We start from the raw sequence: 12,605 nt of genomic DNA on the forward strand, positions 1-12,605 counted from the left end.
TCCCCTCGAGTTACCTAGTGGCCGTGCCCCAGTGTCCCCAACAGTGTGATGTGCCTAATGCGGGTGTTTAACATGGTCCTCCAAAAGCAGTGAAATTTTAATTCCTGCGCACGTCTAGGGTGACCAGGTGTCCGGTTTTTGACTGGAACACCCGGTCTAAAAGGGACCCTGGCAGCTCTGTTCAGCACCGCTGACTGGGCCATTAAAAGTCTGCTCGGTGGTGCTAAGGCAGGTTAGTCCCTACCTGTCCTGGCTGGCACCGAGCTGCGCCCCGAAAGCTGCCAGCAGGTCCAGCTTCTGGCCAGGGGAGTCCACACGCTGCCCCCAACCGGAGCACTGGCTCTGCACTCCCCTTGGCCAGGAAGGTCTGTCGGGGGACTTGGGGCTCAGATCTCACCGGGTGTGATTTCCAGTGAAGGCGATGGCGCTAGAGAACCCCCCCACACACACACACTCTCTGTCTCGCCGGGACAGACACATCTCTGCAGAAGTGGCAGCCCGGCTCGGCAACCCTCCCGTTACTAGTGCTCGGGGTAACCCCCCCGGGTGGCCCGTTTCCGCGCATGGTACTAGTAAAGCCGCCGTGTAATCTCTCGCCCTGCTGCAGAGAGTCGGGCCCCCTTACAGCCCCATCACCGCTCGGGGCGCCCCCCCCCCCCCGCGCTTTCATAGCGCGCCCAGTGGCGGGCAGGCGCGGCACGGCCCCGCGGGGAGGGACAGAGCAGGCTGGCGCCGCCACCTCCCCGCCCGTCTCCACGCCGTTTGGCCCGGCCCTCAGCTCCACCCAGCCGGCTTATCCCCGGGCAGCCCGGAGCTCGCGCAACTCCGAGCCACCGCTCACCAGCTGCCAGGAATCGCGGGGGGCAGAAAGCCGCTGCAGCCCCCGCGCCGCGCCTCGCCTCGCCTGGGGAAGGGCCGCTCGGAGCGGGTCCCGGGGCTGCCCGCGGCTTGCACGGCGGGCGCATTTCCCCGCAGCGGGGGCAGCCTGCTGGTGCCAGGGGCCGAGCCCCAGCGGGCGGCGGGTGTGCCCAGCTCCGGGGGTTATGAAACCTCGCCGCCTGGCCCGCCCCCAAGCAGCCGGCAGGCTCCGGCAGACAGAGGTTTGGGCTTGCCGGGGGGACAGCCCGCTGGGGAAGGGCAGGGGGCGCATTTGGGTGGGAGCTGCTGAGGCAGAGAGACGGTGCTGGGCTGGCCCGGCCCCGGGATGGAGGGGGAGGGGGGAAGAGAGGTGCTGAGCTAATCCCAGCCCTCCCGCCACGGCTGGGTGGGTGAGGTGCACAGAGGGGGCTGAGTGCCCTGCTGCGGGTGGGGGCTAGGGTGGCCAGACAGCAAGCATAAAAAAAATCGGGACAGCAGTTCAGGGGGGTATAGGCACCTATACAAGACAGGACTGTCCCTATAAAATCAGGACATCTGGTCACCCTAGGTGGGGCTCAAAGGGAGAGGGGCTAGGGAAGGCCCTCCTAACTTCGCTCTGCTTTAATTTCCCCAGGATGCTGAAGCCCAACAAACAAGCTGTCGCCTCCAGGCTGGAGCTGCCCAAGTGGACAGCGGTACCAAGCCAGGTGAAATTCCTCTTAGCAAAAAGGAGAGGGGGCCCTGCTGTCTGTGCTAGAACACCCCATTTCTCACTCATTTTATTTGCCTTCCTTTCTGGTCAAATATGCCAGGCTTACGTCTCACCAAAATAGGGGGCATGGCAGGGAGCTTGAGGTAAAGCACTTTAGTCCTAGGGCTTAGGAGAGCAGAGGAAATAAGTGTGATTAAAAAAATAAGAGTCAAACTGCAGGACTTCAGGTTGCTAGAACTGTTGGCGCTCTGTGGGCTGTGTTATATAAAAGATGAGACAAGACGATCATAATGGGCTAAATGGCTAATGATCATAACATCCTAAATGGCTCATCTTCAGCTTGGGATAACCATTGTGGAAAGTGGGGGCAAGGGGGGAGTGCAGAAGTCAACTTGGACAGGAATTTTAGTTATTTCCTGCTCACTAGAGAGATACAAGATACCACAGTGCAGTAGGTAGGTTTTTGCAGTAGCTATGACATGGTGACTTGCATAAAAAACGTTATGCAATGCTATAGTTCTGGGGTGTTTGTTTCCACCTGCAATTGGAGCCATGCAAACCAATAATCTCCATGGTGTCAGGACTAGCTAGCTATTCCTCTAGGATGAAATAAAATACAGAAAACTAACCTAAAGGCAACAACAATCTTGCATGTTTAAAATAAAATGCAAATAAATGCAGAACTTAAGGTTGCTGTAGCCACATTAAGTACACAGTCAGGTTGATTTAGGGTTATAAATCAAAATTGTGTAAACAGAGGTTTCCTAAACTTAAAAATCAGTAGAACTATTTCTACGGAATTCTTGTAAAGGCAAATAAAATAGCTGGTTTACACTTCTTTTGCTCTGGATTTGCAATCCTACTGTGACAGCCTTTTGCTAACTAGAGTTGGAAAAGATGAAATAGGGGAGTTTATATTTTGTGTTGCAGTTTGGTCAGCAAAAATACACAGTATACTTGTATTGCTTCCCATTATTTTAATGTCTGAAAGCTTTTCTAGAAGATGAACAGTTAGTGCACAGCAGACTAGCATGTAAATCTACCTTGCACTAGCATGCCATGCACTAAGTTTCCATGTGGACCCTCTTGCTGTGCATCAGATGTTCCCTAGTGCACATTGAACTACTCGTAGATCAAAGCGTACTAGGGTGGTTTTGGTGTGCAGCAGCAGGGTCTTCATAGACAGTGAGTTAGCACTAATTTGCTGTGTGCAAGGTAGTTTTACGGCCCAGCCTGCCATGCACTCACTGTTCTTCTGTGCAAGCTCTGAGAACCTCAAATATTAATGAATTATCTTCAATATCCGTGTAAGGTACAGCAGTACTATACCCATTTTACAGATAAGAAAACTAAGGGGCAGAGACGGTAAGTGATTGCCCAATGTACTATGAGCAATATAGGAATTGAACCAAATCTCCAGAGTTCCTGAAGTAAATTAAGCTCTGGTTCTCCAAACACGTATACAAGTGTGTAACTTTTCTTATGAGTAGTCCCACTGAAGACAAGATGACTACTTCACTGAGAAAAGTTATGCATGTATTTGTGAAATCACAGCCTTAGATTGTTTATGGTTTTCCCCCTTGATAGTGTAAGACAGAGACTGTCAAACTTTGATGTGTGGTCCACTGAAAACTTTATGGCTGTTTCAAGGGACTGGCTGATTAATAGCAGAAAGTTTTATGTCAAATAGAGGTTACTTTGCAATTCAAGTAATCATTGCAGTTGTCACAGAGATCATTCTGAGGTGGTCCAGGTGTTTATGAGGGGAAGTGAGCCATGAGAGGTACTGTAGTAAGATGTGGGTCACAAAAAAAAGTTTGTGAATTTCTGATCAATATATTAATGGTATCTGGTAAGTGAATTTCCCCCCAAAAGTTATTAACCTCATACTATTTCTTTGACTTACTCATATTGCACACTAGACTACATTACTTGTTAGACTGTTTTAAAAAAGTGGTGGTTTTCCTTTAATGCCTTTTTTTTTATAATTTTCTTTTTTTGACTGAGTCAAAGCCCCACACAAACCACCCAGAGAAATTTATTGTTTATTTTTTCTTCACAAAGTGCTGTCAGACTAAAATAAAGGAAGATTAAAATTGTTATGGTAATCTTGGGTTTTAATTATAATAGTAAAAAAGCTTTATTCCAGAGGTTCTTAAAGTGGGGGTTGTGAGGTTATTACATGCGGGGGGGATCATGAGCTGTCAGCTTCCACCCCAAACCCCACTTTGCCTCCAGCATTTATAATGGTGTAAAATATATTTAAAAGTGTTTTTAATTTATAAAGGGGGGAGAGGGTGAAGAGGTCACACTCAGTCTTGCTATGTGAAAGGGGTCACCAGTTCAAAAGTTTGAGAACCACTGTTTTGTTCCCTTTATGTTCTTTACCATTACAGCAATGTGCAACCTGGATAAATCAACACAGGAAAAACTTCCATATATTTCCTGACTTTTTAAAAAATAAATAAAAACTTCATGTTTTGATCTGAACTTGACCTGCAACACTGTTCCAAGCATTGAGCAATAGTTGGGCTCTCTGTTCCTACTGTCTAGTACCTAATCATTTTCTCCAGCAATGTCAGGCTGGTTAATACTCCTCCCCCTTTAAAAAAGTTTGTTAGATAAGGCTAAGCCTGTGGTGTAAAAATGAAGGAATTCTGTTTCTGTGAACACCTAATCACTTATGCTCTGATGCTCATGTGAAGCGCTATTCTTGATAGTTTCTTTTTTTGGTTGTTTACAGGCTTCAGATTATGAAGTCCGGCAGTATGAACCAGCTAAATGGGTTGCCACTTCTGTTAAATCAATGGACTATGATTCAGCTGTCAGCACTGGCTTCATGAAGCTCTTTGACTATATTCAGGGCAAGAATGAGAAAGGTAAGATGCTCTGAACTATACTGCTCAATAATTCAGTGTTTCTAAACTTTTGAAAGCTGAGCGCTTTCAGGAAAGGAAAGCCAGTCCTGTCACTCAGGAACCCTATGTGATGGCAAAGGGTATACCTCTCTTAATCCATACATCTCCACTAGTCTTTTGTGCTCCTTCCACACCTGACTTTGGGAATGCTGGTGGTTATGGTATAGATCTTCCTTCTGCTTTGAGCAGTGAAATAGTTAATGTGGACAATTAAAGTACCATCGGTGTTAGCAGCCATTGTTTCAGGCTCTGTGCAGACTCAGGGAAAGGTCTCTGTATTAGTTAACTAAGAAACACTCTTTAGTTTTGAAAGTTATAACAGTGAGGTTTTTGTTTTTTTTAAAGACTCTAGAGGCCAGTTGGTCTTTCTGCACACCCATCTTGCAAATAGTCCCTCACTCCACCCAGGTGGATACACACTGTACACTTTAGGAAACACTTCCTTAACAAAGCATAGAATCATAGAATATCAGAGTTGGAAGGGACCTCTGGAGGTCATCTAGTCTAACCCCCTGCCCAGAGCAGGGCCAATCCCCAACTAAATCATCCCAGCCAGGGCTTTGTCAAGCCTGACCTTAAACTTCTAAGGAAGGGGATTCCACCACCTCCCTAGGTAACGCATTCCAGTGTTTCACCACCCTCCTACTGGGAAAGTTTTTCCCAATATCCAACCTAAATCTCCCCCACTGCAACTTGAGACCATTACTCCTTGTCCTGTCATCTGCTATCACTGAGAATAGTCTAGATCCATCCTCTTTGGATCCACCTTTCCGGTAGTTAGAAGCAGCTATCAAATCCCCCCTCATTCTTCTCTTCCATAGACTAAACAATCCCAGTTCCCTCAGCCTCTCCTCATAACTCATGTGTTCCAGACCCCTAATCATTTTTGTTGCGCTTCGCTGGACTCTGTCCAATTTCTCCACATCCTTCTTGTAGTGTGGGGCCCAAAACTGGACACAGTACTCCAGATGAGGCCTCACCAATGTCAAATAGAGGGGAATGATCACTTCCCTCGATCTGCTGCAATGCTCCTACTTATACACCCCAAAATACCATTGGCCTTCTTGGCAACAAGGGCACACTGTTGACTCATATCTAGCTTCTCATCCACTGTCACCCCTAGGTCCTTCTCTGCAGAACTGCTGCCTAGCCATTCGGTCCCTAGTCTGTAGCTGTGCATTGGATTCTTCTGTCCTAAGTGCAGGACTCTGCACTTGTCCTTGTTGAACCTCATCAGATTTCTTTTGGCCCAATCCTCCAATTTGTCTAGGTCCCTCTGTATCCTATCCCTACCCTCCAGCGTATCTACCACTCCTCCCAGTTTAGCGGCCGCAAACTTGCTGAGGGTGCAATCCACACCATCCTCCAGATCATTAATGAAGATATTGAACAAAACCGGCCCCAGGACCGACCCTTGGGACACTCCGCTAGATAGCGGCTGCCAACTGGACATGGAGCCATTGATCACTACCCGTTGAGCCTGACAATCTAGCCAACTTTCTACCCACCTTGTAGTGCATCCATCCAGCCCATACTACTTTAACTTGCTGACAAGAATACTGTGGGGGACCATGTAAAAGGTTTGCTAAAGTCAAGGAATAACATGTCCACTGCTTTCCCTTCATCCACAGAACCAGTTATCTCATCATAGAAGGCAATTAGATTAGTCAGGCATGACTTTCCCTTGGTGAATCCATGGGTCTTCCTTAGTACCTAAATTGCAATAAGCAGCAGCATTTAAAGGGGCTTTATTAAATCTCTCTTAGTAGTGGGTATAGGAAAAGTTAATCATATTTAAATGGCATCTGGAATAGATCAAATACTAAATACCCTTAATACTACCAGGGGCTCCTATCCCCTATAAGCTTGACTTCTGATTGATTGCTATTGATGGCTGAATATATTTGTATTTTAAGCTATTGAAAAAGGTAAACAATAAGCGACAAAGCATTTTAAGCATGTTATGCCTTATCATGGGGTTTACTTATCACTGGGCACCTCGTTGTGGTAGCCCGGGCAGAGCTCATCCTCAGACGCTGATACACCACAGGGCGAGCAAGCCAAAGGGGGTCTCTCAGTGGAAACAGGTTACTCCTTCTTGGAGACTTGGCCCTCTGGCCAGGTTACTATAGTCTTCTCCTTCCCAGGTAATGAAGATGCACTGGACAAACTGTCTCAGTCTTCTGATCCACTGCCAAATAAGTGCCACTTTCCCAGTGGACAGCAGGAGAACCCAGGCCTATCCACTGCCCCAGGTTCCAGCCCAGGGACCCTCTGCCTAGCAACCATGCTATACTCAAGCTCTGACCTTGTTGCTATTTTCCTGGGCTCTTTCCTAGTTTACTTCCCCAGCTTCTGCTCCTGGGGAGCTCTCTCTGTGGCTACTTCCCCCCACCCCAGTCTTGTCAGATTCTGTAGTCTGAGGCAGGATCCTAGTTTTACTGTCTCCCCAAACTGCCATAACACCCTTCTTTAGGCAGCAGAGCTCCTCCTTGTAGCTTTCTTTATAAGCCTAGCCCAGCTCCTCCCCCAGCTGGGCTTCATCAACCATCATCAGTCCCTGGCTTCCTTCCAGGTGCAGCCTAATAAAGTTAATTGGTCTGCCTTCCCTCTTCAGGCTGTGTGTTGGGTAGACACCCCATCACATGCATTAACAGTTGTAATTTTTTCCAAAAGAAATATTTGTTGATGTTAGTGGTTAATTTTGGGTAAAAGTGTTAGTAGTAAATTCCAATTACTTTTCCTCTATTCTGTCTGAATTTATATCATATGTCCTTTTTTATTTAGCAAGCTGCTTAAATGTGTTTTTAATTTATAAGGGGGCAGGTTGCACTCAGAGGCTTGCTGCGTAAAAGGAGTCATAAATACAAAAGTTTGAGAACCACTGTCGTAAGGCATAAAAGCCAACATAGTAGTGTGTCCTTTTAGGAGTTAGGATAGCCGAGAGGAGATGCTCTTATGGCTTTAAAAATATTTAACACCCTGAATACTCCTAACAACAGCAGGGAAGAGAAACATTCAGCACATGAATGCTTCTAAGTTTACCCTGCCCCTTTCTTCCCCACCCCCTCACTTCAAAAGCCCTTTCAAATACACTTATCATACCATTCACAATACTACAGTGTTCCACTGGAAGAGGAGCCAAGGTGGAGGAAGGTAAGTGGCTTTCTTTAAGATATAAGGTGATAATCACAGGGTGTACTCACTGCTAGTAGCATCTCCTCCTGGTGACTACCTTTTGCCAGATGCTGCCCTTGTCTCTGCCTGGTTTCTTTCACCCTGCAGCCCCTATCACTCCTGGAGCTGCAGCTTTCTGTTCATGGCTTGGTCCTCCAGCCAGGTCATTAAGGTCCTCCCCATCTGGGGAATTCAACTTCCTTCCAGACGAGCTGTCATCTCCAAGTGGTGACTTCACAGTGGCTGGTAGGGGAACTCTGCCCTACCCTCTACATTGGGTACAAGCCCAGGGACCCTGTAACAAAAGCCAAGGTCTGTACAGTCCTATCCCTGGCTGCTGTTTCCCTGGGCTTTTTCCTACTCATCTAGCTTCCCCCTCTTTCTGGGTTTACCAGCCCTCCTCCCAGAGAGAGATAGTAGACTACTTCCTTATAAGCCCCTTACTGCTCTTGGGCTTTATACAGGCCCCTCCTGTTCCTGCCCAGCTGAGCCCATTTCCAGTTAGTGGCCTATTCCCTGTCTCCTTCAGGTGCAGCCTGGGCAGTTAATTGGCCTGCCTAGCCACTTCAACCCTCCAGACCTGGTGGGGAGAGAACCCCATCACAGGAATATTTCTCAAAACTCCTACACCCCCTTGAGAGAGAAACTCCCCACAACCAGGCCTTTATAACTAAAAACAAAATAGCTAACTCTTCCTCTCCAGTAGGCTGGTTTCAGCAGATGCTGAAGTGTCCCAGCCCACTGCATACTGGTACATCAAAGCTGTATGAGCTGGTTCATGTGACTTTAGAACCTGAAAATTAGTTTGAAACCACTGATGTGCTGAATATTCCTCTTCCTCACTGTTATTTTGGGGCATTCATCAGTGATTGACATGTAGTTTATTTTTGATACAGTTATAAATTATTTTGCTCTGCAGCACAGAACCTATACAAAGGTCAGATATAGCTGATGATGCTCACTTTTATAAAAATCAACTGCAGCTGCCCTAAAACAGCCAGAGTGTAGAGGGCATTTCCTACCAAATGACGAGTTAAGTTTAAGTTAATAAACTTTGAACCTAAAACTACTTGACCGTGGTCCTCTAAAAAAGAAAAAAGAGTTAGGCTTCATTGTGCTTTTGTACTGCATAAGTCTTTTTTCAATTTTGAGTTTAAAAAAAAAGCTGTCTCCAAGATGACCTTTTGATAGCAAGTATTGACTAGCCCAAGACTATGGGTATGTATACACTGCAGCTGGGAGCGAGCCTCCCAGCCTGGATAAAGAGGCTGATGCTAGCATACTAAAAATAGCTGAGTGGACATTGTGGCTCCTGTGATCACTTGGTCTAGCCCCGTGAGCTCAAGCCAAGCGGGACCCAAGCCTGCACCAGGGCCACAAGGGCAACACAATTATTTTTAGTATGGTAGCTCAAGTATCTGGCTGGGCTGGAGGTTTGCTTCCAACTGCAATGTAGACATATAGCAGCATGTAGAGTACAGATGTTGCACAACCCCCAGGCAGGTTTAAAGAGCAGTGTAGATGGTGAGGCACTGCTTAGGCGAGTAGATACGCACCAAAAGCCTTAGGCTATGTACCCTACATGGTTCTCTGCACACCCAAGCCATTGCTCCCTTGTATACACTGCTGTATTTAGCAGTGTAGGGGCCTGCTGCCTCCTCACTGCCAGAGCCTTTTCCTGCCCCAGAGAAAGGCTCCAGCAATGGGGAAAGACTCTGGTAGGGAAAGGATCCAGCAGAGGGAGGCGGTGGGGAAAGGTGCAGGAGCCTTTTACTGCTGTCTCTCCTCTGCCAGAGCCTTTCACAGCGTGGATGCAGCCTACCTATCACTGCGGCATTTAGCTATACGTACCCTACATGCTGCTGCAAGGCTTAAGAAGTTTGGTCTGTGGTAGTGGAATGTCAACAATCGAGACAAAGGGATCTACTGCATACAAGCAGAAATTTGCCCTTATGCATTTCCTTTAAAAAATATTACAAGCAGACAAGATAATCCTAATACAATGCAACAATGGAAAAAACACGTATGAATTAAAACTATCTTTTCTTAAATATAAATCAAAGGCAACCTCTGATAAAGCCACCACTGTGTTCTCTTTCTTGACACTCTACATTATCTGGCCTGATATTTGTGACAGAGCTGTAGCTGTTGCTTATTTGCCTCTGATAGGGATGAAGATAGAGATGACAGCTCCAGTAACATGCCACGTGGAACCTGGTGCAGGCCCATTCTGCAAGTCCACTATTACAGTTTCTTTTTATATACCATCTGATCATCAAGCTGATCCACCTAAGCCATCTGAGTCAGACAGTTTCATTGAAAACAGACCAGAAATGACTGTGTTTGTCAGGTACGTATTAACTAACTACTGCAACTCTGCAAAGTACACGTAGTAAATCTGTGTGCACAAGACAGCTTATATATGATCAAAAATCTTTTTAGTCCTCAAAAGAAGAGGTAAGTCCTGACACTTTCTAAAAATATAGCAACGCAATGTGATATTCTTCAGCTAAACTGTGGCTGCCACCTTGTGGCAGTCAGTTGAGGAATAAGATGGTGCATGCACATGCTTTATTGAATGAGTAATTCACTTTATACTAGCCAGGGGGTCCCCAAACTTTTCATGGTTTTGACCCCCATACCTTTGTCCACCCCACCCCACCCCGTGGGAGCTGGGGCTGTGAGTGGGGCATGGACAGGAGTAAGGCGGCCAAGGCTGGGGGCAGGTCTGAGGCCAGGAGCAGGGCTAGGAATGGAGCTGCAGCCAGGGGCCAAGGCTAGGGGCAAGGCTGGGGTTGGGAGTGAGGCTGGAGCCGGGAGCAGAGCCCCGCCCAGGCCACAATGGGGTCTGTGGCCGGATGCGGAGCCGCAGCCAGTAACTGGGGCTGCAGCTGTGGTTGGGGCCAAAGCAGAGCTGGAAGCAGAGCGGGGCTGGGTGGCGCTCCTTTCCCACCCCCGCATGGGGACTGGCCCGGGCTCTGCCGCACTCTTTTCCCTCTCCCTCCCCCACTGGCAAACATTCCTCCATGATGTGCCCCACAGTTTGGGGACCACTGTACTAGCCTGTAATTCAATCCAAATCTCTGTATCCTCAGAACCTTTTTCACATGAGCCCAGTAAGTATAATTAGTATACAGAAGTCACATGTCCTGAAAATATTTTGTTGAACATCCCGAGATGGAGATCATCTTGCATTCTTTTAAAAAAATTTATATTTTACTGTATATTAATGAAAACATCGTGAAAGACTTGGGATTGGAAAAAACACTGTACTTTTCCCAGTTTAAAATAGTTAAGAATATATGTTCAAGTAGACAGCAAAATGTTAATTGATGAATTTCCCCACTGCCAAATCTAAACCAAAACAAGTTGTTCTAAGACAAAGTTAACTTTCAGGCATAAAGTAACTAACTTCATTTTCCATGTAAGCTTCAGGTCGTATTTTTCCATAGTTACAAACTACTGAAAAAGAAAATTTAAATGAGTGCTGGGGAAAGCGTCCCATCTATCCATCCCTGTTCTTGAACATTAATCCTGGGTGTTCAAAGCCACGTTCCTTGGAATTTTGTTTTTCACAGTGGCACTCTCAGGACATCAAAACAACACCCTTTACAAGTACAAAATAAGGCATGTGGTCATACATTTTACATTTACACCAAGAGGAACAGCTCTCATGAAGGCTTGAAGATACCCCATTTTCCCATTGGTAAAGTCTGTTACTGTGAAATTATCTTAAAGGAAGTTGCAGAAGCTTCATCATATGAAACAAACAAAACTGGACAAAGTACTAGAAAACGGGCTGTAGGGAACAGTCCCTGAAAGGACTGGACTATATGGTTTCAAAAAATGACTGCTGACCCATGCTGGATTTAGACAAGCTGCATAGAGAACAAGCTTAGATTTATTAGTGATAATCTTTCTTCATGTTCTCTTACTGTTTATTATTATTGGCAGGTCCTTTGGAGGATATTCCAGTGCCACAAAGAACCAAGAAGAACTACTGACACTAGCAGAAAGTTTGAAGCGGGATGGGAAAGTGTTTGATGAAAAGGTCTATTATACTGCTGGCTATGACAGCCCTTTTAAATTGCTTAATAGACACAATGAGGTGTGGCTTATCAAGAGAAATGGAAACCCCAGCAATCAAGAATAGGAAACAAAATACTTTCTTTAGAGACAGAAGTTCAGTTTATTCAGACATTTTTTTTTGCCTGGGAATTGTATGTAATAGTTTTTAACATATAGACAGATTATAATGTATCAGATTTCAAACGTGCCTCTTCTAGAATGACAGTACAGTTTCCCCCATTCTGTCAATTGTATGAGAGTGATCACACTTTCAGTTAGAGTAGAAAGCCATGAAATTTTTCCTGTTTTCCTGTTCCTTCCACTTCACACCATGTTCCCTATCTCCCTCCCTTTAAAATCCATCACTGCAATTTAGCACACAGCTAGAGAGGTTGCTACAGCATAACACAGGGAACTCTTCCTATGTATTCTGTGGCTACACTCTTTACTGCAGAACCTATCCCTCACCACAGAACTGCGCTTCACAATAAGCTTTTATTTTTTTTTTAGGAAAGTCTGTATCTGCAGTGGTTGTGTAGAAAACAAGAACTTAGTGTCTTTGTCTGCAACCAGCAGAAAAACAGTAACTGAGAGGTTTGAATTGCCTCAATCATCTCAGTGGGTTATTACCTCAAAGATGACAGTTTAAATATCAATATTAACTATCATAGAACTGGAAGGGACCTCGAGAAGTCATCTAATCCCATCCCGTGCACTCAAGGCAGGACTAAGTATTATCTAGACCATCCCTGACAGGTGTTTGTCCAACCTGCTCTTAAAAATCTCTAGTGATGGAGATTCCACAACCTCTCTAGGCAAGTTATGCCAGTGCTTAACCACCCTGACAGTTAGGATGTTTTCCCTAATGTCCA

At 46.0% G+C, this 12,605-nt stretch overlaps 1 protein-coding gene across 1 annotated transcript in view; it reads left to right on the forward strand.

The window, feature by feature from the left end:
* The first annotated feature begins 748 nt into the window (after positions 1 to 748).
* HEBP2 (heme binding protein 2) overlaps positions 749 to 12,605 on the forward strand; it is a 28,072-nt gene continuing 16,215 nt past the window's right edge. Inside the window, exons 1-5 of the mRNA XM_073337460.2 lie at positions 749 to 1,100; positions 1,493 to 1,565; positions 4,314 to 4,449; positions 9,835 to 10,015; positions 11,620 to 11,716. Of these exons, the coding sequence (XP_073193561.1) occupies positions 1,494 to 1,565; positions 4,314 to 4,449; positions 9,835 to 10,015; positions 11,620 to 11,716 (486 nt within the window). The 5' untranslated portion in view covers positions 749 to 1,100; position 1,493. The remainder of the gene's footprint in view (positions 1,101 to 1,492; positions 1,566 to 4,313; positions 4,450 to 9,834; positions 10,016 to 11,619; positions 11,717 to 12,605) is intronic.

Source organism: Lepidochelys kempii, chromosome 3, assembly GCF_965140285.1.
Source record: "Lepidochelys kempii isolate rLepKem1 chromosome 3, rLepKem1.hap1, whole genome shotgun sequence".
Lineage (NCBI taxonomy): Eukaryota > Metazoa > Chordata > Testudines > Cheloniidae > Lepidochelys > Lepidochelys kempii.